Source organism: Myotis daubentonii, chromosome 1 (genome assembly GCF_963259705.1).
Source record: "Myotis daubentonii chromosome 1, mMyoDau2.1, whole genome shotgun sequence".
Classification (NCBI taxonomy): Eukaryota; Metazoa; Chordata; class Mammalia; order Chiroptera; family Vespertilionidae; genus Myotis; species Myotis daubentonii.
Genome location: NC_081840.1, coordinates 230891490 through 230916707, shown reverse-complemented (window position 1 = coordinate 230916707; position 25218 = coordinate 230891490). Strand labels below are relative to the sequence as shown.

The window sequence follows — 25218 nt, the reverse complement described above, 5'->3', positions numbered from 1 at the left end:
CCTCCAGAGGGACCTCAAGGTCTGGTGTGGGCAGAGGGGCAGCAGGCAGCACCGTTAGGACGTTAGGACGGGTTAGCAGTAGCCCGGGGCAGGGCGCGTGGGTGGTGGGCAGAGCTGAGTCTCCTGCGGCCCCCGCCTCCCCTGCAGCCGCGAGAAGGCGCTGCGTTATAGTGCCCTGCAGGGGGCGCATCGCTGCACACCTGCCTGGCTTGGGGGGAGGCTGAGGGCAGGGGTGTCACCCAAGGGCATTGGCTGTAGCATCTGGACTTGTTGGCATTTGAGGGACAGGACTGCCCAGAGGCCCTGGTGGGACACAGTGGGAATAGGAGGGAGAGGGGACCGGAGCCCAGAGGCATCCTGGCTGGCACACAAGCCCCTAGTTGTCTGTGGAACGGAGCCTGGGTGCTAACAGGAGGCAGTTAGGACTGTAGGGCCAGGAGCTGGGACAGGCTGCACAGGACACGGCTACACGGGACAGGGCTGCATGGGACAGGGCTGCACCAAACATGGCTGCACAGGACAGGGCAACACGGGACAGGGCTACACGGGACAGGGCTACACGGGACACAGCTGCATGGGACAGGGCTGCACCAAACATGGTTGCACAGGACACGCCTGTATGGGACATGGCTGATGGGACAGGGATACACGGGACAGGGCTGCACGGGACACGGCTACATGGGACAAGGCTACATGGGACAGGGCTGCATGGGACAGGGCTGCACAGGACACAGCTGCATGGGAAGGGCTGCACGGGACAGGGCTGCACAGGACGGGGCTGCACAGGTCAGGGCTGCAGGCCAGGCCACGGGCCTCTGCTCCCTGAGCCTCAGTTTCCCCTGGGTTCCCACTACATCCGTTGGGAGGGACGCACGGGGACCGGCTTGGATGGACACTCAGCTCTTGATTCCGTGTCTTCCTGAAGGACGCCTGGAGCCATGTCCAGGACGAGTGGCTGCTCCTGCCGTGGGAGGAGGCGCTGGAGGCCTGCGGACGCCCAGGCTGGCAGACACCTCCCCACCCCGACGGGGCCCCGGGACCACACGCCTCCGCAGGTATGTGGGAGCCACGGTGCGTGGAGCACCCACCACCGGGCTAGCTCATTTACAGCACCCTGATGATGCAGGGTGGCCGTCCTGACTGCAGACAGGAAGCCGGGGCTCAGAGAGGTGGCGACCCTGCTCAGTGGTCACACGGCTGGTGAAGGGGTCGGAGCCCGCCGTGCCCATGACACGCCCGCCAGCACGGGCCGCAGGCCTCTCAGGCGATTGTCCCCCCAGAAGGCCGAGCTCTTCTGTCCCCACCCCCACCCCAGTGACCGCCAGGTGCCGGGCCTGGGAGCTGCTGGCCTTAGCAGCCCCTTGTCCCCGACGGGAACCTATGTCCCTGATGACAGTCTCAGCCACAGCTTCCAGGTCCCTGCTGCACACGCCGCTGCTCCCCGGCAGCCCCAGAGCCACCGGACCCCTGGTGTCTGTGGTTTCCGCACAGTCCCCCAAGGCCAGGTGCACAGGAGGGGTCATGTGTACCCACCAGCTGCTCACCCCAAGGCCCACTCCCCTTCCTCCCCCTTTCCGGGAGCCGCGCTGACCAGCAAACAAGGTCAAAATCATCCTTGGAAGGCACAGGTCTGCCTGCTGGGAGCCCAGGAGTCGGCTCCTTGGTCCGCACCTCGACCGTGGGGGCTGGAGGTGGGATGGCGACCGTGTGGCCATGAGGGAGCCAGGAGGAAGGTGTCGTGGATTGTGTCACCCGCACGAGCTCTGTGGTTAGAAGTGGCTGCCAGACCCAGACCCACTGCACGTCGGGACGGTCGCTTCCCCGCTCTGAGCCCCTGGCACCTCCCCTGGAGGGCGATGGTGATCTTCAGGCCTCACAGGCCTTCGGAAGGGTGTGAGTCAGAGGCAGTGCCACCAGCCCCAGCAGCAGGGGCAGGGCCACTGGCGACAATCCTGGGCAGGGTCCTTGGAGGGTCTTTCTAACCCCGGGGTCCTGTCCCTCCCCAGGCTCGCCCGCCGAGGGGCCCTGCGCCTGGGGCGGCGTCGAGGCTGGACGAGGCCCCTTGGAGCTGGTGCCCGGCCTGGAGATGGCAGCTGGGCTCCTGGGAGAGCTGGTGGCTGCTGACCGTGGACGGGTAAGGCAGAGGCTCCTGTGTGCCCGGAGTCCAGCTGGGTCTGACCAGCCTCTGTGTGTGCCCTCCATGGGGGAGGTGGGAGGAGGGGGGTCATGCCTCATCCCAGGGGAACTTCCCACCAGGGTCCAGCCCAGGGCTGTGAGGCAGGAGCCACGCCCCTGTTCTGCAGAGGAGGGCTCTGGGACCCCAAGAGCTGTGATCCCCAAGGCCACACAGCCCTGGGCTGGACCCGAGCTCTGGTTCTGCAGCCCACACTCCGCCTACCTGTGCCCAGAGGGTCAGGAGCCCCTCCCCCCCCCCCCCCCCCCCGCCATCCCTCCCCGGCTCTGCCTGGCTTGCTTTGAGGCCCAGCGTTTCCTGCAAATGAGGGGCAGGGGCACGTGAGCAGGGCTCAGGCTGCTCGGCCTGGCTGGTTCTGGGGCTCAGCAGAGGGTCTTCCCTGCTTCTTCATTCCTTCACGCCCTGCCCCGAGGCGCTGCGTGCATGCATGTGCACATATATGTGTGTGTGTGCATATGTGCGTGTGTGTGTGCTGGCACACCCTGAGCCACCCTGCGGGTTGGGAGGGCTTCATGGGGAAACTGGCCCCAGGCTCCATGCAGGCGGAGGATGGAGTTAGACAGGAGGACAGGGATGGGCGGCGCAGGGGCGCGGGTGGGAAGACTGGCCAGGCCATGGGCAGGGCGGCGTGGTCACAGGTGAGCCCGAGGGCCCCTCCCTCCCTACAGGCCGAGGCCCAGCCCAGCTGGGTCAGCCCTGTGAGCGGGGCCAGTCCTCCTCTCTGGAAAACGTACTGAATACAGACTGTGAAAATGCATTTAAAGACATCGATGGAGCCCTATGTGCCCGCACTTCCAGGCCAGGGTCCCTGCCTCGGGGAGCAGTCTACACCCGCTGCCCCAGAACCTCCAGGCGCCTCCCCTTTCTGCACCCGTGCTGTGCAGCACGGCAGCCGCGGACCACACGGGGGCTGAGCAGCGACACAGGCCGCTGTGACCGCAGAACCGAACGCTGACTCTCATTTTGTTTCCCATTTGAAAAGCCGCCTAAAGCCTGTGGCCACCGCCCTGGACAGGATGGGGCGATAGAGGAGTGGCACCCTCGCACACAGACTGGAACGGGGTGGGGTGGGGTGCCATGGAGGGAGAAAGCGGCTTCAGTGGGCAGAGAGTGGGTGTACTCCGGGAGGCCCTTCTGAGGAAGCACCTTGTGAGATGAGATGTGAACGGAGCGCGAGGTGAGCCAGGAGGGCTCTGGGCAAAGGACATTCTGGGCAGAGGGAAGAGCAGGTGCAAAGGCCCTGGGGTGCATTAGGGAGGCCTATGTGGCTGGTGTGGAGGCCCCGGGACATGAGGAGACGGGGACAGAGGGGGATACGTGGCAGCGGGGCTGTTTCCCACCCCCCTCGTCTCTTCCCTCCTAGCCTGCTCCGGCTGAGCCCGCCCTGCACGGACAGACTGTCCTCCTGCTCTGTGGCTGCCCCTCGGGGCAGAGCGCCGACGCCTCCCTCCTCCCCGAGGAGCTGGCCTGGATCTCCACGCAGAGGCCAGCAGCCGCCCCGGCCCAGGAGTCCCTCCTCCTGGTGCAGACGTCCGTGCTCCCTCCCTGGGGGCCCGCCGGAGGCCCCGCTGCCCTGCTGCTCCAGGCGGTGTTTCCAGAAGAGCCCCAAATCCAACAGGGGCTGGACGTCGGGCCCCTGCCTGCTCCCCGAGCCATGGACCACCCCCCGACAAGGAGCCACGGTGCCCCCCTCTGCTGGGAGGCCCCACAGATTCCCCACCACCGCTTTCCTGGGACAGGGACAGGCCATCTGAGCGGCCCTGGGGAGGAGGGGGGAGGAGCCCCGGAGTGGAGAGTGGAGGCGTGGGGGGCGAGGAGGACGCGGGGCAGGAAGGAGGAGGACCTCGGGGACAGGTGCTGGTGGCAGGAAAGCCAGGAGGACCCCAGCTTGGAGGACGGTGCTGGCGCCCTAGGAGGCCTGCAGGACACACACGGGGCTTCCGGTCCCCAGGCCTCCGCCTCCTGCCCTCGGCCCAGGCGGGACCTCCCTGTGCCTCTTCCGCAGCGGGAGGCCTCCCTGTCCACGGAGGGTCCCTCGTCCCTGGGCAGGAGGCGGCGGGCGGAAGGGCACGTGTGGGGCCTCCTGGGAGGGTTCCCATCGGAGGAGGAGGAGGAGGAGGAAGAGGCCTCCGCAGCCGCCTCCTTCCGGGCTCCTGGTGCCAAAGGGCCGTCTCCACCCGGCGCTCAGCTCCTCCTCCTCGCGGAGGACGGGGCCCCCAGGAGCCCCCAGGGCCACGAGGACAGCGCTGCGTGGACTGCACCTGCCCTGCTGCTGCTGGAGGAACCGCCTGGGGATGGGGGGCCCGGGCAGGAGGAGAAGCCGCTGTGTCTGGAAGGGTCCGGCGTGGGCTCCCAGGAGTGGGAGGAGGAGGGCACCCTCTTCCTGGTGGGAGAGGGCGGTTTGCTGTTGTCCCCCACATGGGCCTTCCCGCCCGAGGGAGCCCAACCCACCAGGCCCCCCAGGCCCCCACGCGAAGGACAGGACGGGCCTGCGCTCACGATAGACGCATTCGCAGAGGAGATGGAGACCTGCTTCCAGCAGCTGGCGGCCCTGCGGCGGGGGAGCGGGGGGTGGGGGCGCGAGGCGTCCCCGCTGGCGGGGGTTTTGGAGACCTGTCCTGCGAAGGAAGCAGGCCCCGAGGAGAGTCGTGAAGACGTTAGGCCGGGAGAGACCGAGGCCCTGGGAACCGGCCAAGTTCTCCCAGGGGTGGGGCCTGATTTGGGGGATCTGTGCCCCGGCCCAGGGGGGCCCTCGGAGCTGGGCCAGAGCCCCCGTCCGCCGCCAAGAGCCCTGGAGAGAGCCAGGAGGCGGTTTCGTCAGCTCGTCTCCGGACTGAAGGAGGAGAGAAGCCGAGTTTTACACGACAACGTCCGGCTTCAGCGAGACCAAGAGAGATGCCACCGAAAGATCCGGGCCCTCCGGACGCAGAGCGAGCGGCAGGCGAGCAAAGTGTCCGGGCTGGAGCAGGACAACGGGGCGCTGCGGGGCGACATCTCCCGCCTGCGGAGGGAGCTGGACCAGTACCTGCAGCTCATCGCCGACCTGGAAGACTGCAACGCGAGGAGCTACCGCAAGATCTCCGAGCTGGAGGCGGAGAACGAAGGCCTGCGCCGGGGTCTGGGCCGGCTGCAGACGGCCGTGTCCGCGGACGCCCGGCGCTGCCGCGGCCTCATGCAGGGCGCCGTCCAGGAGAACCGGGAGCTCAAGGCGCTGATCTCGGAGCTCGGGCTGGGCTACAGAGAGCTGGTCAAGGACGTGGTGCTGGGAATAGAGGACATGATCGGGGCCCTTCGCGGGGAGAACACGCACCTTCTGCGCAGGATCCGGGTCCTGGAGAGGGAGGTCGCCCTGGGGGTGAGCTCAGAGGCGGGGCGTCCGGGGGGAGCAGCGCAGCGCCCCCAGGGAGAAAGCCAGGAGGCGGTGGACAAGGTGGGGGCTGTGGACAAGGTGGGGGCTGTGGACAAGGTGGGGACTGTAGAAAGGGCGGTGCAGGCGAGTCCGCCGTCAGAGCCGCTGACCGCGCGAGTCCACGGGCCGCCCTGGGAGGAGGGCCCTTCCTCGGGCACAGAGGGTCCCAGGTGCGGAGCCGGGGCGGCCACTCCGTCGCCGGCCGGGAGAAGGGCTGATGTGTCCGGTGCCCTGCGAGGAGACCTCCACGGGATGGGAGTGAAAGAGGCACAGCTGGGGAGAGAGGAGGAAGGACCGCGGCGTTCTGCAGCCCCAGGGCCGGCGCTCAGGCCCCTGGGCAGCGGCCACCAGGTAGGCTGACTGCGTAGCTGCCTCATCTCCTCTTGCTAACGTTCTAGACTGCTGCCCACCCCCTCACGCATGCCGCCCTCCCGCAGCTCGGAGAGGAGGCACAGCACCACCTCCATTGGCCAGGTGAGAGAACACAGGCCCCGGGGAGTCAGTGAGCGGCGTCCCAGGCTAACCTGAGCACCCGCAGGCCACAGGACCGCGTGCACGAGTCTCTCAGCATGCTCTCATCACATGGACGGGTGCTCCGGTGTGGCCAAAGGGAGCAAAGACACAAAGATATAGACTGAATTTTATATAGAAAAATAGCCCTAGCTGGTTTGGCTCAGTGGGTAGACCGTCGGGCTGCGGACTGAAGGGTCCCCAGTTTGATTCTGGTCAAGGGCACATGCCTGGTTTGCGGGCTCCATCCCCAGTAGGGGGCGTGCAGGAGGCAACCATCAATGATTCTCTCTCATCATTGATGTTTCTATCTCTCTCTCTCCTTCCCCCTTCCTCTCTGAAATCAATAAATATATATATATTTTTTGAAAGAAACATAGAAACATAGATATGTGGGCATGCGTGTATGTATGTGCACACCTGGGTGTCTGCATAAATGCTCTTAAAAATAAAAATGTAGACTCCAGGCCACTGGGGGCAGCAGCATCCCCATCGCTTAACCACAGTTCCCACGACCTCCCTCTCCCTCCTGCCCCCTGAAATCCCCTGCGACACCCAGGAAAGCTGCTGGCGTTGGACCCACAGTGCGAGGGACTGCTTTGCCCGGCCGCATGGCTCACCTATGAACCAGGAGATCAGGGTTCGATTCCCGGTCAGGGCACATACCGGGGTTGCGGGCTCGACAGCCGATCAATGATTCTCTCTCATCATTGATGTTTCTATCTCTCTCCCCGTCTCCCTTTTTCTCTGAAATCAATAAAAAGATATATTTTTAAAAGAAATCTGTTTAAAATGCAGTATCTTCTGTTTGATGTAATGCACTATGAAGCATCCCTGTGATGAGCCTCTCACAATTGGGTTTGAACGTGAAACTCCACTCACCACCCTGTGCTTCAGGACAGTGGTGACCGGCAGCTTTAAATCGGACTCCGAAATGCTGTGCTGTTTCCCGTGTTTTTGAAAATACGGGTGAAAGAGATTGTCTTGAAAATAATGTTTTAAGATGTTATTGTCAGACCTCAGTTTCCCAGACCTGCCCCCGACACCCACCCTGGAGAAGCCCGCTGCACACTCACGCCCACGTGAGCACGTGTGTAAGGCACAGAGCAAAGGGGAAGGAGACACGTGGGTAATGACGACGGTGACGCTGGCTCATGGGATTAGGAGTGATTTCTGCTCCTTTATTTTCTCAAAGTTTTAACTGTTAGGAAAACATGAGCAGAAAAATCATTGCCCTGCTCGCTGTGGCCCAGTGGTTAGAGCGTGCGCCCGCGCACTGAAGGGGCTTGGGTTTGAGTCCCGGTCACGGGCACGTACCTAGGTTGCAGGTGTGATCCCCAGTCCCGGGTGGGGCATGTCCGCGAGGCAGCCAATAGATGTGTCTGTCTCACATCGTTGTGTGTGTGTGTCTCTCTTTTCCCTTCCCTTCCCCTCTCTGTAAAAATCAATGGGAACGTTATTCTCGGGTGAGGATCAGCAACAAGAAATGCATTTGCGAAGGCAAATTTCCGGGAAGGTAAAGCCTGTCACTGAGTCTGTGTCCCGCAGCCCCAGGACGCCGAGGCCGAAGCGGAGACCCCGGAGGACGACCTCAGGCTGCGCGTCCGGCGGCTCCGCCACCAGGTGCTGACCCTGCAGTGCCAGCTCAGGGACCAGGCGTCCGCGGGCTGGCAGCTGCAGGCGGCCCGCGACCAGGCCCTCCGTCGCCGGGACCAGCTCCAGGGCCAGGTAGGCGGGCAGGGCGGCTTCTCTCGTAAACCGGTGGCCCCACCTTCTGGGAAGTTTTGAGAACGGAAAAAGGAACCAGGTCAGACCTCACTGGCCATTTCCAGCAACTGGTTAGTATTTATTAGATTTACAAAGTACAGGGCAGCATAGAGAGAAACTCCATCCAGCTCACCTGTTCATTCTAAAAAGAACACAGGTCCTGTGGCTTCGGACCTGTTCAGGGACCTGCCTGTGTGTGGGAAACGTGAAGCTACACAGGTGATAAAACTGTACAGAGCCCGGTACACAGACACAGATACACACAGACACACAGATAGACACACACAGACACAAACACACATACACATACAGACACACACATATACACAAACACAGATACACATACATACACACACAGACACATACAGACATAAACATATACACAGATACACACAGACAGACACCCAGAGACACAAACACACATAGACACACAGACACACACATATACACAAACACAGATACATAGACAGACATACACACACAGAGACACATAGACATACACATATACAGACACAGATACACAGACACATACAGACATATACACAGACACAAACACACATACACATAGACATACACAGAGACACATAGACATACACATATACACAGACACAGATAGACAGACACACACACAGAGATAGACAGACACACACAGACACACAGAGAGACAGACAGACACACACACAAGTACAAGTTAAACTGGAGAAACCTGAATAGAGCTGGCGGAGTGTATCAATATAATGGAACTGACATTATTTGGTTGCAAAATGCTCCCTTCAGGGGAAAACAGCGAAATATCCGGAAATATCCGGGGGACGCTGGTGACTTCTTACAGCTGTATGTAAAGCTGTAATCATCCCAATGTTTAAAATGTGCTTCCTGGAGACACGTAGGTCTTTGGAGGAATGTCTGTGCAGATCCTCTGTGCATTTTGTAGTTGCCTTTGCTGTTGTTGAGCTGTAAGAATTTGTGATGCACCCTAGATACGAGTCCCTTATTAGATACCTGACCTGGAAATGTTTTCTCTCCTCCTGTTGTCTTTTCACTTCCTCTCATTGACTTTGTGACTGGAAGGCCCGGTACCCAGTTCACGGCCACAGTCAGGCTGCCTCCCAAACGGACGCAGAGAGAAGGCTTCCCCCACGCCTGCCCATCATCGAGCGCCTCTCAGTGTCAGACAGCCCGCTAGGAGCTGGCCTTTCACTCTGAGCATATCCCGAAAGGAGCCAAAACACATATACAGTGGTCACTGGTCTATAGCTAAAGAAGCAGAAACAATATACATTTTCATAAACAAGAATTAGCTAATAAATTATGTTTCAGCCTCATGATGAAATAATATGCAAGTTTGTAAAAGAACGTGATCAATTTGTGTTGACATGGAAATAACACCGCGATATTAAATCAAATGAAGAAAACAAGATGAGCCCTGGCCGGTTTGGCTCAGTGGATAGAGCGTCGGCCTGTGGACTGAAGGGTCCTGGGTTTGATTCCTGTCAAGGGCACATGCCCGAGTTGCAGGCTCTATTCCCATTGTGGGGCGTGCAGGAGGCAGCCGATCAATGTGTTTCTCTCACATCAATGTTTCTCTCCGTCTTTCCCTCTCTCTTCCACTCTCTAAAAATCGATGGAAAAATATCCTTGGGTGAGGATTAACAACAACCAAACCAAACAAACAAACAAAAAACAACACAAGATGTAAGGCGTTCTGCATGTGGTTTCACCCCCCCCACCACCACCACCACACACACATTCTAATTACGGGCGTGTGCTTAGGATCGGATGGGGGGAAGGGGAAGAGGGACTTTTGCTCGTGGGGACAGGAGAGGGAGTGAGAAGAACTCGACGCCCACCGTGGCACGCCCACCGTGGCACGGCCTGCTGCACAGGCACCCGGGACCCCTCGGTTCACCGGGCGCTGGGCTGGTCTGGGCTGGGCTGGGAGGCCCAGGTGGCGTCTCTCCGTGCCTGGCCCCTCTGGCCCGGATGGTCGCCCTGGCTTACAGTCCTTGGGTGCCGACCGGGTGCCAGGCCTGGTCCTAAGCACTTCGCAGGAGTCGTTCACGGAGCCCTGGCTGCAGTCACCCCTGCATGGGCCCCAACGTCACCCACACCCCAGATGGGAAGACGGAGGCAGAGAGAGGAGTTCGCACAAGGTCACAGGTCCAGGGAGTGGCCGGGCCGGGAGGAGGACCCCGGGCATCTGGCCGGGAACTGCAGGTTTAAGTGGCGCCAGAGGCTCCAGCACCCGGTGGGGACCTGGGAAGGCCTCCTTCCGGAAGGGGGCGGTGGCGGAGCTGGCACGCGGGGCTCACTCGCCCGTGCCCAGGGCGCCCCTGCCTCCCGACCCTGCCAAGGTGACAGGTGACGGGAAAGGCCGTTCCCCGAGAATTCCTGTGGGAGAGGAGGGGACAGGAGCCGGCCTGGGTGAGCCGCCCGTGGGGGAGGGAGGGGATGTGGGACAACGGCTCAGCCCTGGCAACACGTGTCTTTTCAGGTGGACGAACTTCAGAAAAAGCAACATGAGGCAGTCTTGGCTGTGACCCCTTTGAAGGTAACGCATGTGTGCAGTCAGTAGAGAAGGTCTCTTTCAGAAAAGGCCGGTATTTTCCCGTTAGAGACGGCCCATCTCTGTTCGGTGACAGTCCTGGGAGGAAGGACAGACAAAGCTCACTCGCAGTTCCCACGGACTCCGGCGTGCTCACGGGTGTCTCACACGGGGCGCCCGGGCACCGCTGCCGGGAAACTGACAGGCCAACAACCCTGAACCCAAGGGAGGGCAGTGCCACCCCCTCCCCGGAGCGGAGGGCACCCGGGAGGCCTCCCTTGGGATGACAGGCCTGTCACCCCTCCGGACACGTGCACACTTTTCATGGTGAAAGGGTCACTCACGCATGTCGTTCATGTAACAAACCCGTCCCGAGGGCGGCACGGTGCCAGGTGATGATGACACAGCGACCGTGCCGGGGCCCAGCTTTGACCCTGAGGCGCTCCCAGGCTGTGTGGAAGGCAGGTCCACAATGTAAATTACCTGCAGGGATAGCCGGAAGCCGGGAGCCAGGGCACAGAGGGACGCCCAGCCCTGAGCATCAGAGAGGCCTGAGGGGAGGCGACACCCAGGGAGGCGACACCAGGCTGGCCTCTGGAGAGGTGGTTAGGCTTTTCTTGGCTTGGGACGTGTGGGAGCCACAGAGGAGTGAGCAGGAAGTTCTGGGGTTGGGCTGGGGGTGACCAGTGTGGCGGGAACAGGAGGGAGAAGGAGGCCGGGTCACGATGGGGCTGGAGGGGTGCAGGCAGGTCTAAGAGTCAGTGGTGGCGGGGGGTAGGAATGGCTGGGCTCCGGGACCTGCGTGGCTGGCCCTGTGTGGGTGCCTGGCCTGGACTGTCTCCTTTGGTCCTGGTGCCCTTAGCGGTGCCCACTGTACAGAGGAGCAAGGCGAGGTGCAGAGAGAAGCTTGGCCACATCGCTGGTCAGTGGCAGAGCCTGAGCCCACACCCTTCACCCATCTGGAGGGCCATCAGAAGGCAGTGGGAGCCCCTGGGGTGCAGTGTTGCGGGGAGGGGGCAGCTTGCTGTCAACTCAGTAACTGTCAGCATGACTCTGGCTTCCAGGTGGAGGGAGGGGCGAAGGGAGGGCTGCGCTGGGTGGGGCTGGGGATGCAGAACAGGGAGCCGAGCCGCAGCCCCTGGGAGCCCTGCATCCGAGGACCCACAGGCTGCGTCCTCGTCCCACAGGCCAAGCTGGCCTCCCTGGTCCAGAAGTGCCGGGACAGGAACCACCTGCTCACGCGCCTGCTGCGGGAGCTGTGCCGCCACGGGCCGGCCGATCGCCTGCTCTGCCAGACGGTGCGCAGCATGGTGGACGACGTGGCGCTGGCCGAGTACACAGCCACCTTCCTGGCTCCCGGGGTCCCAGAGGTCAGTTCCCAGAGGCAGCCCTGTCCCTCTTCCTGTGGGGCCTGTGGGCAAGTGACCCGGTCCACCTGCCTGGCCTGCACTGTCCCCCCCTTTCTCCCTCTGCCCACTGACGCCGCGGGGAACGCGCCCTGAACGCCTCCTCTGTGCTGGCACCTGTGCTCAGGGCTGGCGTGGGAAGGGCGTCCGGCCGTCCTAACCCGTAAAGTGCTCACCACACGATGCAGGAGACAGACGCACAAACAGCGGCTTGAGTTCAGTGTCACGCTAGCCCTGTGCCATTGCTTCACCAGAAGGCTCTCTCCCGTGTGCCTCAGGACCTTAGCACGTGCTGCTTCCTCTGGCAGGATTCTTGTTTGCCCTCCAGCCTCCTATCCACCCTTCAGGGCACAGTTCGAGTGCAACCTTGCCCAGGGAGCTCACTCTGAATCCCCCAGACCACAGAGCTAGCCACACTCCCTCTGTCCTCCGAGGCACGTGGCTATGCCTGAAGGGTAACATGGGAGGAATTTTCCCCCTGATGTGGCGGGAGTTTGGTTGGCACCTCTCTGTTGGGGCCAGAGCCGCTCCACAGCCACCTCTGTCTCCGTGGTGCCTGGCACAGAGAGCTGCGCAGGGAGTTTTCAGGTGAATGAATGAAATCATGAGTTAAATGAAGGAGGATCTCCTCTCATAACGGTCAGTGAAAGGAAACAGAATCAGAGAGGTTGGGAGTCTCACTCAAGGTCACACAGCCCCCAGGTAGTGCAGCAGGTGATGAAAGCCAGTTCTGGTAACGGCACTCCTGGGTCTGCCTGGCCCTGAGCAGCAGTGCCTGGTGTCCGTGTGTGCGCAGCACCCACGGGTGCTCAGCCAAGCCTGCCCACACCCACTTGCATGTGCACACACACACACACACACACACACACTCACACACAGGTGTGCAACCCCATTCAGAGGATCAGCCAGCAATGGTATGCGGGTGCATTGCAGCTCCTGCTGCGGGCACAGCAGCCCTGGTTTCCTGGCTCCTGCTCTCGGCAGGCCTGTGTCTCCCACTCCGCCTCCCCAGCCCAGCCTCTGCAAACCCCACCTTCTCCATCCCCACGGCCTGCGGAGAGCTGACCCTGGTCCAAGCCTCACACGGCGGAGCAGATGGAGACCTGGAGGCCGCGGGCCTGCTTGGGGCCACACGGCGACTTGGTTCAGAGTAGCCTTTGAATCGACAGCCTCAGTCCCCAGCCCAGGGCTGGTCTCTTCCCGCCTCTCAGGGCCAGAGAGTTTTGAGGGACTTGGCCAGCGTGCTGTTGGAATGACTGGCGCAGTTGACTGAGGCAAACTGAAGCCAAGTTTCAGGGCCTGAGACCCAGGAGGAGTCAGTCACCTGGGAGGGAGGAGTCAGGCCAGGAGAGCCCCGCCCTCCAGGGCTGCTCCAGTCCTGCAGGCTCTGAATTTTGAACTGAAACGGGTGCTGGGATTGCACAGGCTGACCTACAGGGACCAAATTCACAGAGACTGATGTATAAACCCGCAAGCGAATTTCTTCATTTCCTCTGAGAAACAGGACGATGCACAGGCTGGAGTGACCAGTGGGTGGATGGGAAAATGTCAGCATGGCCTGCCCTCTAGTGGAATCATCGGTCAGGCTCATTCATTCATTCATTCATTCATTTGTCAGAGATGAGCGTTTACGATCAGAGGTTGCTTGGGAGCCTCGGATGGGGACAGGGAGTGTCAGGTGCCCTCAGCCTGATGTATTATTTCCTGGGAGGAGGTGCCCCTGTTCCTGGACACGTCTCCCCGTGGCCGGGGGTCTCCCCTGGGCCTTTTGAAGGGCCATGGCCAGTTATAAGCTTCCACTCCCTCCTAAGGCGACCGAATCTGCAGACCCGTCTTGCTTTATTTTACAATTCAGCTCTCCAAGAATACCCCCACTTTCATGGCCTGGGACGCCTCACTGTTCCCCCCACAAACCACAAAACCCGGCTCTGCCGCTTCATCCCACAAACGTTGAGTGAGCACACCGGGGCTTGCCTTCCTCGGGCGGGGGCGGGGCTGGGCCAGCAGCGTGTCCTCTGGCCACAGCCCCCAGGAGGCGGTGAGCAGCCAGGAAGCTGCCGTGCGGACTGCTCCCTCCCGCTCTGCCTCTTCCCTCCTCCTCCTGGGAACGTCCCGCTCTCCTCTGGGGGTCAGTCAGCGAGACCCAGACACGGGCCTGCAGAAGTGGAGGCTCATCTTAAAATTCCACAATGAGACCCAGAGCCCTACACGCCCCTCAAACCAGCAGCCCAGGCTGAGCCTCCAGGGATCCAGGCACATCTTTTCCCTTTAGCGCCTGCCTTTCAGGAAGTTTAGAATATTCCCCAAAAATGTATGTGGCAGGCGGGGCGGGGCGGGGCCTTAAGGCGAGCCCTGATCTGCCTGGACTGCCTCTCTTATGGGGCAGTTAGCAGACCTGCGTTCTCATTTGGTTCTGACAAAACCCTGCGAGGAAGTGTTAGCGCCTCCACCTGCAGGCGGAGAGGGCGGGGCGGGCGGGGGGCACCTGACCTGGCCAGTGAGCGGCAGGGCAGGTGCACCTGCGCAGGCCTGGCCCGGTCTCCCCCGCGCTGGTCTGTGGGCAGGAAGCAGGGGGGGCTCTGCCTGCCGGCCCTGCCCTGTCGGGTCGTAGTCACCGTATAGCTCCCTTGGGTCATGCAGGATAACTGCGGGGTGTCTCTTCTTCCAGACCAGCCGCCACCCGGCCCTGGAGCAGGAGACGCCGGCGGCTGTGACAGGTCAGTGCGGCTCAGGTAGGACCAGCCCTGGGCTCTGACCTGCCGGGGGTAGCGGGCAGGAAAACACCCATGTCCAGCGCAGACCAGGAGGAACCGAGCTGCTCCCCCTCCCTTCCCTACGCACTCTGCCTTCCCGCTTCACGACTTAGGAGAACAGATTAGAAAAATGCTGCCGAGGCAACATGGCCCCGTGCCTCAGCCCGCAGTTTCCCTTGTTCACCTGAAAGTGAAAAGCCTTTCAGAGCGAGAGGCAACGGGCGTGTGTGTGTGTGTGTGTGTGTGTGTGTGTGTGTGTGATGGGCAGGATAGGAGAGCAACTGAAACGCTAACAATGGTTGCTTACAAAGGTGGTCACGTGAGTGCTTTTTTGTTCTGCTGTTTTTACTGTTAACAAGGAAAGTAAGCTGCTGCCTGGCCGGACAGCAGGTCCTGGTGTCAGTGCGGTGCGCTCCCAGCTGAGGCGTGGGGTGCTGAGGGTTTCCTTGGGGTTATGTTCCTACGAGGTGCTCATTAAACACGCGGAGGAGGTGTGGGTGGTGTTGCCTTCAGGTAACTGAGCTCCGCTTGAGACCTGCTCAGGGAGCGTTCTTATCACTAGGCTCTGCTCTTCCCAGCTGGGTGATCTTGGGTGAGTTCACTGACCTCTCTGAGCCCCAGACGCTGATCTTCAAAAGGCGGGTAATGTGACCTTTCTCGGGAGTGTCTAGTGCAGGGGTGGGCAAACTTTTTGACTCGAGGGCCACAATGGGTTCTTAAACTGGACCGGAGGGCCGAAACAAAAGCATGGATGGAGTGTTTGTGTGAACTAATACACGCTGACACTGCTGCTGGTGAAGGAGCAGAGGGGAGAGCAAGAGAACCCTCCGCTCTTTCGGCTCCGCGCGCGGCTCCGCGAGCCGGATAGAATAGCCGAACGGGCCGGATCCAGCCCGCGGGCCGTAGTTTGCCCACCGCTGGTCTAGTGCCTGACCCAAGAGGAGGGATTTGTCCTAAGGTTTTAGCAGATCTGTTTTCACAGTTGGAGGGGCATGGATTTTGGTGGTCCTGCTTTTGCCACTCATTTGTGTAAGTCTCCTTCCTTGTCTGGGCTCAGCTTCCTCAACCTTAAAAGAAGGAAGTGGGGCGGCCAATTTGGCTCAGTGGTTGAGTGTTGACTTAGGATCCAAGAGGTCACCGGTTCGATTCCTGGTCAGGGCACATACCCGGGTTGTGGGCTCGATCCCCAGTAGGGGGTATTGAGGGTGTGCAGGAGGCAGCCAATCAATGGTTCTTTCTCATCGATGTTTCTATTCTCTATCCTCCCTTCTCGTTCTCTAAAATCAATAAAATACATATTTTAAATAAACAAAGGAAGGAAGGAGAAAGGAAGAAGGAAGGAAGAAGCAAGGAAGAAGGAAGGAAGAAGGGTACTAGATTGATTGAGTCAGTTACTCCTTCCGTGTTGCTGGGAGGCTGCTGTGTGCTCCCAGGCAGGTGTCGTTTATAAAGATGAGCCGGTCCCAGTGCAGAAGGGCCCACGGCCAGGCAGGGAAGGCAAGGCAGGGGAAGGCAGCGTTTAGGCTGCCCACGACCATGACAGAACCATCAGAGGCATATGGAGGAGGCGCTTGGAGCGTCCCAGGCCCCTGAGAGGTCTGGGTCATGGGCGTGGGGCTCAGGGACTTGCTGACATTGTGGACTTCTGGCTGAGGCTTGACCGAGACCGTTCTCTTCCAGCTCAAAACTCTCTCCTGAACCCTGAAGTGGACAGCGCCCTCCCGAGACCGTGGCGTCCTGAGCCCTGGCCCGTGACTGAGGCGGAGTGGCCAGCACTGACAGCGCGACTGGATCCTCTGGAGGTGAGAGGGTGTTCTTAAATACACTTTCCATGGGAGGTGTAGCACACACACAGAGGAGGGCACAACGCGTCCGTGTGCAGCTCCGTGAACGTCTTAGTGCGCCACACCCCCGTGAAGGCAACCCGAGGTCAAGAAGGAGAAAATGGCCAACACCACGAAGACTGGTTTCCTTTCATCACCTCTTTCTATTGTCTATGTTTTTATTGGTTTGAGAGAGAGAGGAAGGAAGAGGGAGAGAGAGATAGAAGCATCAATGAGAGAGAATCATCGATCGGCTGCTTCCTACATGCCCCCTACTGGGGATCCAGCCCACAACCCTGGGGCACAGGCCCTGACTGGGAATAGAACCGCAACCTCTTGGTGCACGGGACAAAGCTCAACCACTGCGCTACACTTGCCGGGCTCATTTGCGTTTCTTACTAAATCGTGTGTTTTGTGTCTGGTTATTTTTCAGTGAGTGCTGGACATTGTGTGTGAAAACTTGTGCAAAAATCGTAATCTGAGGTTGAGCTTGAGATTGTCTTTATCCAGAGAGGATTCCTGTAGCTTCTGACAGGCAGCTGGGCCCGTGCAGACCGTGCCTCACATTGGCTGCTTCAGTACTTGGGGGGTCTACTTCCTTTCTTGCCCCCACTTATTCCTAGGGCATAGCCTTTCAGGATCCTAGGCAAAGCCTGTCGTGTTTATCAGCGTCCTTCCCCCATGGCCCCTGGAGCTCTGCTTGGCTTCCCACCGCTCAGCTGCCACCCTCACGCGCAGACCCGCCTTCACCTGCCGCGGAGGGGTCAGGCGGCGTCCAGGCCTCTCCCAGCTGTTCCTGGCTTCTCTCCTGCTTCCAGCGATCGTCCCACAAATCCACACAGTCCCCGCCCGGAGCTCTCAGATGGTGCAAACAGCTCTTTTGTTATATTTCGTTCCGCTCTCCCTGTTGTACTTCCTGGAGGTTTGGTCCAGAATGCCCTACTCGGTCAGAGCCAGAGCAGCTCTCTGTGTTCAGAGAAAACTGACTTGACTAATTCTGAGCTGTGGAGTCTGACTGGCCTGAGTTCAAATCCCAGCTGTGATTCAGGGGGTGCTGGGCGGGTTCCCTCATGCGCCTAACTCCCCTCACCTGGGGACCAGGGCTAATGCTGCTGCTGAGGGGAGGGTGGAGTTAGGTAAGGAGGGCTGAGGATGGGTCTGGAACATGACGGAGGTACTGCCCAGCACAGGGGATGTGTCCTGTGATGACCCGGAACCCTCTTCCCTGACCGGTGGCTCTCCTTGTAAATCACGTGTCTACAGGCTGATCACCCAGGCATACGACCTTCTTCCCAGCTTGGCTCGTTTTCTAGGAAAATTACCTCTGACATTTGACCTTTGACCTGTACTATCTCGGGCAGGTAGAAGGCAAGGAAAGGAACAGCACCTGCAAAGACGGAGGGGCGAGGAGGGGTGAATTACGGGGGGAGGAGGGGGGCGCCGCCAGCATAAACGTGGCTGCCGTGTGCAGCGCGAGGTGCAGACGGGAGGCTCAGAGGCCACAGGGATGCTGCTGCTAAGAACAGAATGAGAAAGGGCCCCCCCCATTTCCTGAGTGCTCCCCGGTGCCGGGCCTGTGTGTGCGACGCGTGAGCTCATCCAGGACTCACCTGGGCCACCGCGGGGCTCTCATCACTAGCTCGACGTGACCTGGGAGAAGGGGGAGCACAGGGAGGTGGGTCGCCGACCCAGGTCACACGGAGAGTACGGGGCACCTGGCTCTGGAGTGGCGCTCTGGTCATCAGGTGGCCTGACAGTGCTGGGCCGTCACTGGTGGGGGATGGGAGATAGGAGAGGTCCGGCCTGCCCCCCTGGATGCTCCAATCCAGAGTTCCGTGAGGGGGACTCTAAACGTCTCCTCCAGGGGATCCTGCCAGCAACCCCCTGGCAAGCCTGTGAGGGAGCAGTCAGAGCGGAAATGAAAGAAGCGGGTGAACCCAGGAGCGTGTTAACCCTCCTGGCGCCAAGCTTCCCACTGGACGTCACGGATGGAAACTCTTCCTTGATTGGACTTGATTTCAAGTCCACAGGACACTTCGGCTTCTTTGTAGTTCGATGGCAGGTGTCCACGTGGGCCTTTTGCCCCTATCCCATGTTCACAGAGAACCTGGCCCACAGGCAGCGTCAGAAAGGCCTCATCGGGTGAACAGTTAGAGGGGGAGGGGCCTGTTGGGCTATTTCTCTGGAAGGCCATGCAGGAGCCTCATTCTCACGGCCACACCGCACGCCCCGCAGCCCTGGCTCTGTCCGCTGTGATGGGCGTGGAGGACGGGCTCTGGGTGGGACAGCCCGATTGCAGGCTGGATTCGTGGGCAAGAGCTTCCTGCAGTGAAACCCAGTTTGTTAAGTAACGACACCAGGGGAGTGGTGGCCTCTAAGCAAAACGAGGTCATATTTGAAGGGCAGTGACTACATTTGTCACATGTCACCATCGTTGTATGGTTGAGCTTAGAGAGAAAGAAAGGAAGGCGGGGGAGCCTGAAAACATACAAAAAGATCCTGGAAGGGCTGGCAAGCTTTTGATGATTGAGTGAATGCTGCTCTCCCACCGAAGACCCTTCATCCATCCCCGTGGGCAGCAGCAGACCGTAGCGGCGAATAGCGCGGGCTGGGGGGCCATGCAGCCTGGGTTCAAAACCTCGCTCTGCCTCCTTGGTAGCTGTGTGGCCTTGGGCAAGTCACTTCACCTCTCTGGGCCTCTGTTTCTTCATCTGGGTAACTGGATAATATTACTTACCTCTTCTGGTTAAAGAGCAAATGGACACATATACATAAATTGCTTAGGACAATGTCTGGCACGCCATAAGAGCTCAGCAAATGTTCACTGTCATGGGTTGAACCATATGAAATTGCTGATGTTATACCACCCTCTCCCTATAAACTCAGGGTTTCAGATGGTTTAAATTATTATTATTATTGCAAGACTAGAGGCCCGGTGCACCGACTCTTGCACTGGTGGGGGGGTGTGACCCGTGGGGATCAGCCCACTGTGGGAACGCTGCTCATCCCGGTCAGCCAAGCGGCTGTGTGCCTGCCCTCTGAGCGGCTGCTCCCCCTGTGGGAGCGCACTGACCACTGGCTCCTGAGTCGAGCATCTGCCCCCTGGTGGTCAGAACATGTCATAGTGACTGGTCGACTGGTCGTTCTGCTGTTTGGTCGCTGGGCTTTTATAAATATAGGTAAAGTTCAGACTCCTTACGTGGTGGTTGACATTCTATGTACACATTGTTCTGTGTAGAATGACTTCAGTTTTTAGCAGGAAACAGAATCCCGCCCCCAAACCCGCTCAGACACCACTCCTCCAGCAGGCCTCCCCTCCTGAGTGTGCAATCAGGTTCCCTCCTGGGAGCGCCACAGCACCTGTGGCCTCCCTCCCAGCCCCATGGGAGGGACTGGGCCAGGTGAGGCGCACAGGGGGTGCTCCTTGGCCACCAGTCCCTCCTCCCTGCTCTGCCTTTCTCAGGCAGCTTCCCCTGACACGGGAGGGTACTGAGCAGGAAACCCTGCTCACTGCTCACTGCCTCCTGGGACCACGGGGCGGCGTGGGGAGGCTTGCTCCATTCTGCCTATATCACTGGTGGCCACACCTCTCAGAGGCCTGAGCGGGGGGCATACGTAGGACTCACTACTGAGCGCAGCGGGCCCGCCTGTCATTAGCAGGGAAGGCGCTGGGTGAGTGGGAGATGCTGAGCTCACATGCGTGTAATAGCTGCAGGTGGAGATTAGAGAGTTCGGGGCTTAGAAGTCAGGGGGCTGGGACTTGCACATGGAGCCAGCCACCTCCGAGCTCCCAGAGTTTAGGTGAGCAATGGGGAGTCTCTGAAACAGGTAACCGTTTCCTCATCTGTAACTGGGGCCCGATGCTGGCCTTCTGGGAGGACTGAATGAGAGCATGTGAAATGGCACATTCGAGAGAACCCCAGGCAGGGCAGGGCAGGGCAGGGTAGGGCTGGGCAGGGCTGGACAGGGCTGGGCAGGGAAGGGCAGGGTAGGGCTGGGCAGGGCTGGGCAGGGCTGGGCAGGGCAGGGCTGGGCATGGCAGAGCAGGAGGTTGGCGTCCGGGAGGCAGTGGCTCCCTCCTGATGGGAAGGTCACCACCTCTCGTCACTGGGAACAGGGAAAGTTGCGGAGGATCCTCTCCATGAGGCCGCCCACCAGGTGTCTGGGCAGCACCCCCTGGATGACATGGGGTGCGAGCCCCCCACCTCCTCTGGCTCCCCTGTGCCCCGGGGTGGTGGTGTGGGCCTCAGTGAACTTACCAGAAGGACGTGACCTCAGGCGTGAGGAGTGTTTGGGGTCAGGCACGGAAAGTGCCGGGTACATGGTAGCTGTCCTCGCCACCTTCCCTTGGGAAATGGGGGATCGAGGGCCACAGGGAGCAGACCTTTCATGATGCTTCCGCCTCCAGCCTCCCTGGCCTCCGGGGCCGACGCCTGATCCTGGACCTCGCCCGGCCGTGGCCACTGAGGCGCCGGGACTCCCCGTGCAGTGTCTGCAGGAGAGAGGCGGGGTGTCCTGCGCGGCCCCCCAGGCTGCCGGCCCCCCGCCCCCCGAGCTGCGGAGCCCCGCCCGGATCCTGGCCTTCCACCGGGAGCTCGGCCGGAGTGTCCGCGGCTGCCCCCGGGTCACCGAGTCGCCGCTGGAGCTGGAGCTGGAGCCCTCGCCGCCGCTCCGGCCGCCCCGCGGGCTGTGAGTGTGGGATGCGGAGCCCTCCGAGGCGCCGTGAGCGATCGCAGCCTCGGAGCCCGGCTCGGCGGCCAGTAGTCCTGCCTGGGCGGCCTGTGGTGGTTGTCAGAGCTCAAGGGGAGCCCAGGACGGGCCCTGCAAATGCGGAGCGGCTCGGCTTTGGCCAACGCGGGGCAGCAAAGGGGGTGCTGACTGGACCCAAACCCACCCAGTGACTGGCCCGGGGCCTCAGCCTGGGCCGGACTCTGTGCCCCCGGAGGCAGACTTGGCAATGCCCGGAGACGTGTGTGTTGCCACACCAGGAGGCTGCTCCTGCATCTCATGGGAAGAAGCCAAAGACGCTGCTGAGGATCCCACAATGCACGGCGGCCCCGGACAGAGCAGCCTCGCCCGCCTGTCCTCAGAGCTGGGCACGGCGGCACCGGACAGAGCAGCCTCGCCCGCCTGTCCGCAGAGCTGGGCACGGCGGCCCCGGACAGAGCAGCCTCGCCCGCCTGTCCGCAGAGCTGGGCACGGCGGCCCCGGACAGAGCAGCCTCGCCCGCCTGTCCTCAGAGCTGGGCACGGCGGCCCCGGACAGAGCAGCCTCGCCCGCCTGTCCGCAGAGCTGGGCACGGCGGCCCCGGACAGAGCAGCCTCGCCCGCCTGTCCGCAGAGCTGGGCCCGGAGGCCCGGGGCTGGTCTCACGGCGCCTCACACCGTCCCCCCTGAGGACTTTTTGTTACTTTCCTGCCCCTGGGACCCCTCCCCCAGATTGCAAAAGGTTTTTGTCTACCAGATGAAAGGCTTGACTGAAGTAATTCTATATTTTACATTTTAAAACAATAAAAGCCCGCCAGTACTTTCTAATCAGTCATTCCTTCAGCGTTGGCGGACACCCAGCATTTGCCGGGCAGCGTGGTGCGAGGAGGAGCGAGGTGAGTCCACGTTGGTCCCTGTGCCAGGAAGAGGCACATGCAGACACATCACGGGCAGTCAGTCGGACGTGTGCCGCGACGAGATGTGTGCCGAAGGGCAGGGCCGGTTCTGCCGGCCCCAGGAAGGCATGGCTGGCTGGGCAAGGCCCCGAGGCCCAGTGAGGTGTTCAACGCCTGGGCGAGGGGGGAAGGGTGTCACAGCAGAGGGAACAGCATGTGCAAAGGCTCTGGGGCATGCCACGCAGCCCTGGGCGTGCCACTGGCAGAGGAGTGTGCACAGCAGCTCCCTGCCGAGCCAGCTGCAAGGGGTCCCTGCCTCACCTCCACCCAGCACCCCTGCCTTCGCCTATACCTGGGGGTGGAAGAAGAACCCCCATCCTGAGGGTAGGCTGCCCGGAAAGAGAATCCAGGGAGCTTGGGCCACACCTGCCCAGACCCTCCCCCGGGCTCATCAACCAGAGACCTGGTCTCTCTCCCTGGGAGCGGGCTGGGAAGGGCTGGAGGGAAGGGTCAGTTAACTGCCCATTCTGTTCCTTCCTGGATGCCGGGGCCATGTTGGGTCAAGGAGGCACCAGGACAAGAAACTGAGGGCTCCCCCCACCCCCCAGCAGTAGGCAAAACACACGGAATTTAAATGAATGTATTTTAACTTTTTATGTTGCAATGAAGTGCAGAGTTCCACACACCCTCCCCCAGCTTCCCCGATGTTAACATATTTGGTACCTAACCCCGTAGTACCATACGATAAGCAAGGTGATGGAGTGAGCGTCAGCCCGCTGAGCTGCCAGCCTCTCCCGGAGCCCACGGGGCCCTGGCATCCACCCATGGGCATCATGTCCATCCACATCTCTGGATTGATGGGCCCGTGGACCCTCCTGTCCATTTGTTCAAGAGACAGTGGGCCTGGCTCTGTGCTTTAAGCTGCACTGGCTTGGCTCATCCTTCCTAAGATGTGAGGTCCTGTACATGTTCCCATTTTACAGATGAGAACACTGAGGCCCAGAGCTGAACTTGCCCGAGGTCACACAGAGAGGGCATTCCGTCACTGCTCTCAAGGACGGCGGGCCAGGCAGAGGGGACAGGAGGGCAAGAGCTGAGAGGCAGGGTCCCGGTGTGGTGACCGTGTGGCTGGAGCAGAGGGCAGATGGGCTGAAGGGGGTGTCGGTCAGATCCCTGCGGCTGAAGGCCAGTGCCGCCGGGGCTGCGTCCTGCAGATCTGCACTCCCGGGCGGAAGAAGTAGGCGGAATGTCTTTCCCGTGTCCAGCAGGAATGTCTTTGTGTCTGGAAACGCTTTGTCTGGATGCTGTGAACGCTGGCCTTCCCCACGCAGGCGTGGCAAGTTGTACTTGAAGATACACTGACGCCACCCACAGCTAAGGATCGGCACCGCGCCTCCACCCAAACCCTCGACTCACCCTGTCGGCTGAATCCTGTTATTCTCATCATTTTCCACCAAGAAAGCTGAGGCACGGAGGGGCAGAGCCACTTGCCGGAGGTCACACAGCTGGAGGTCATGCAGCTGGAGGTCACGCAGCTGAAGGTCATACAGCTGGAGGTCACACAGCTGAAGGTCACACAGCTGGAGGTCACATAGCTGGAGGTCATACAGCTGGAGGTCACACAGCTGGAAGTCATGCAGCTGGAAGTCATGCAGCTGGAGGTCACACAGCTGGAGGTCATACGGCTGGAGGTCATGCGGCTGGAGGTCACACAGCTGGAGGTCATGCAGCTTGAGGTCACGCAGCTGGAAGTCATGCAGCTGGAGGTCACGCAGCTGGAGGTCATGCAGCTAGAAGTCACGCAGCTGGAGGTCACACAGCTGGAGGTCACACAGCTGGAGGTCACACAGCTGGAGGTCACGCAGCTGGAAGTCACACAGCTGGATGTCATGCGGCTGGAGGTCACACAGCTGGAGGTCATGCAGCTGGAGGTCACACAGCTGGAGGTCATGCGGCTGGAGGTCACACAGCCGGAGGTCATGCAGCTGGAGGTCACACAGCTGGAGGTCACACAGCTGGAGGTCACGTAGCTGGAGGTCACGCAGCTGGAGGACCCAGCCCATACGGACTAGCTCAGCCTCTCCTCGCCGCTTCTATCCCGCTGCCTTCTAAAAGGGTCAGATGAAGCAGGAAGCAGCAGAAACGAGCATTCTTTCAGATAAACCCACTGGGACTTGCAGGACGTGGGAGCCACCCCACCAGCCCCTCCCAAAGGGCCGGGCCAGGGACCCTCAGTTCCACGGAAAGACCTTTCGGGAGAGGCGGGCGGAGGCAAAGGACCAGAGACCCCAGAGGCGCTCACTCAGGTGTGAGCTGTGAGCTGTGAGCGGGAGGGTCAGGGCCCAGCCTCAGCCCCGGGCCGAGCGCCTGTTACTTTAAGCATTACGTTCACGGAGAGCCGCTCTCAGCGTGGCTGTGTGACCACACGCGGAGCCCCTGCCAGCGCCTCTTCAGCCCTCAGCACTGCCCCCCTCGGAGCCCCCCACCCCCAACCCCGGCCACCAGCACTCCGCACCTTCCTAACCCCGCACCCCGAGTGGTGCTTTTCCATTCAAGTTTTCAAACGTCGCACGCGGCGACGGAACAACGGCAGCTCTCACATTGTCCAGGGCTCTTCTCAGTTATCAACTCTGATATCAAGTCGCCCTCACAGCCACCCCAGCAGGTGGCACCCCCACTTTACAGATTAGAAAGTGGAGACAGAGAGGTACGGTGAAGAGAAGAGCGGGGATCCAAACCCACTGGCCTCCCAGCATCAGAGGCAAAGACGAGGGGCACTCGCCTGGGCGGGCACTGGCCACGGCCACTCAGGCCCGGCGAGGTGGGACGCCGTGATGATGTCATTCCGCTGTCACTGGAGGAAGCCACGCCTTCGGGGTCTGGGCTCGGACCCACGGCTGGAGAACGGCGGGGCTGGAGGCGAAGGCAGGTCTCCAAGCCCAGGACCCACTCCATCCTCGCTGTGCTGCTCGGAAGGGCAGGCCTGGGTCCCAGCCGGCCGCTATGTGGGGTAGTCTGCCCAGTTTCCTCTGCCCTGGCCCCTGCCCACCGACCCCTGGAGGAGACGAGGGCTGGGGTCTGCCCCGGGCACAGTGCCCGCCCACAGCACAGCCCAGAGCCCGTCCCTTCCTGAGGCCCCCACTGGCCATGCCCGCCCTCTTCCCCACTTCGCCCTCCGTGGCTCGGCCCACACGCCTCCTCTCTGCTTC

At 60.9% G+C, this 25218-nt stretch overlaps 1 protein-coding gene across 1 annotated transcript in view; it reads left to right on the top strand.

The window, feature by feature from the left end:
* C1H4orf50 (chromosome 1 C4orf50 homolog) overlaps positions 1 to 21313 on the top strand; it is a 36932-nt gene extending 15619 nt beyond the window's left edge. Inside the window, exons 4-13 of the mRNA XM_059711129.1 lie at positions 1316 to 1500; positions 2007 to 2134; positions 3558 to 5624; positions 5661 to 5954; positions 7662 to 7841; positions 10375 to 10431; positions 11613 to 11795; positions 14443 to 14548; positions 16265 to 16386; positions 20816 to 21313. Coding sequence (XP_059567112.1) covers positions 1316 to 1500; positions 2007 to 2134; positions 3558 to 5624; positions 5661 to 5954; positions 7662 to 7841; positions 10375 to 10431; positions 11613 to 11795; positions 14443 to 14548; positions 16265 to 16386; positions 20816 to 21100 — 3607 coding nt within the window. The 3' untranslated portion in view covers positions 21101 to 21313. The remainder of the gene's footprint in view (positions 1 to 1315; positions 1501 to 2006; positions 2135 to 3557; positions 5625 to 5660; positions 5955 to 7661; positions 7842 to 10374; positions 10432 to 11612; positions 11796 to 14442; positions 14549 to 16264; positions 16387 to 20815) is intronic.
* Positions 21314 to 25218: the final 3905 nt, after the last annotated feature.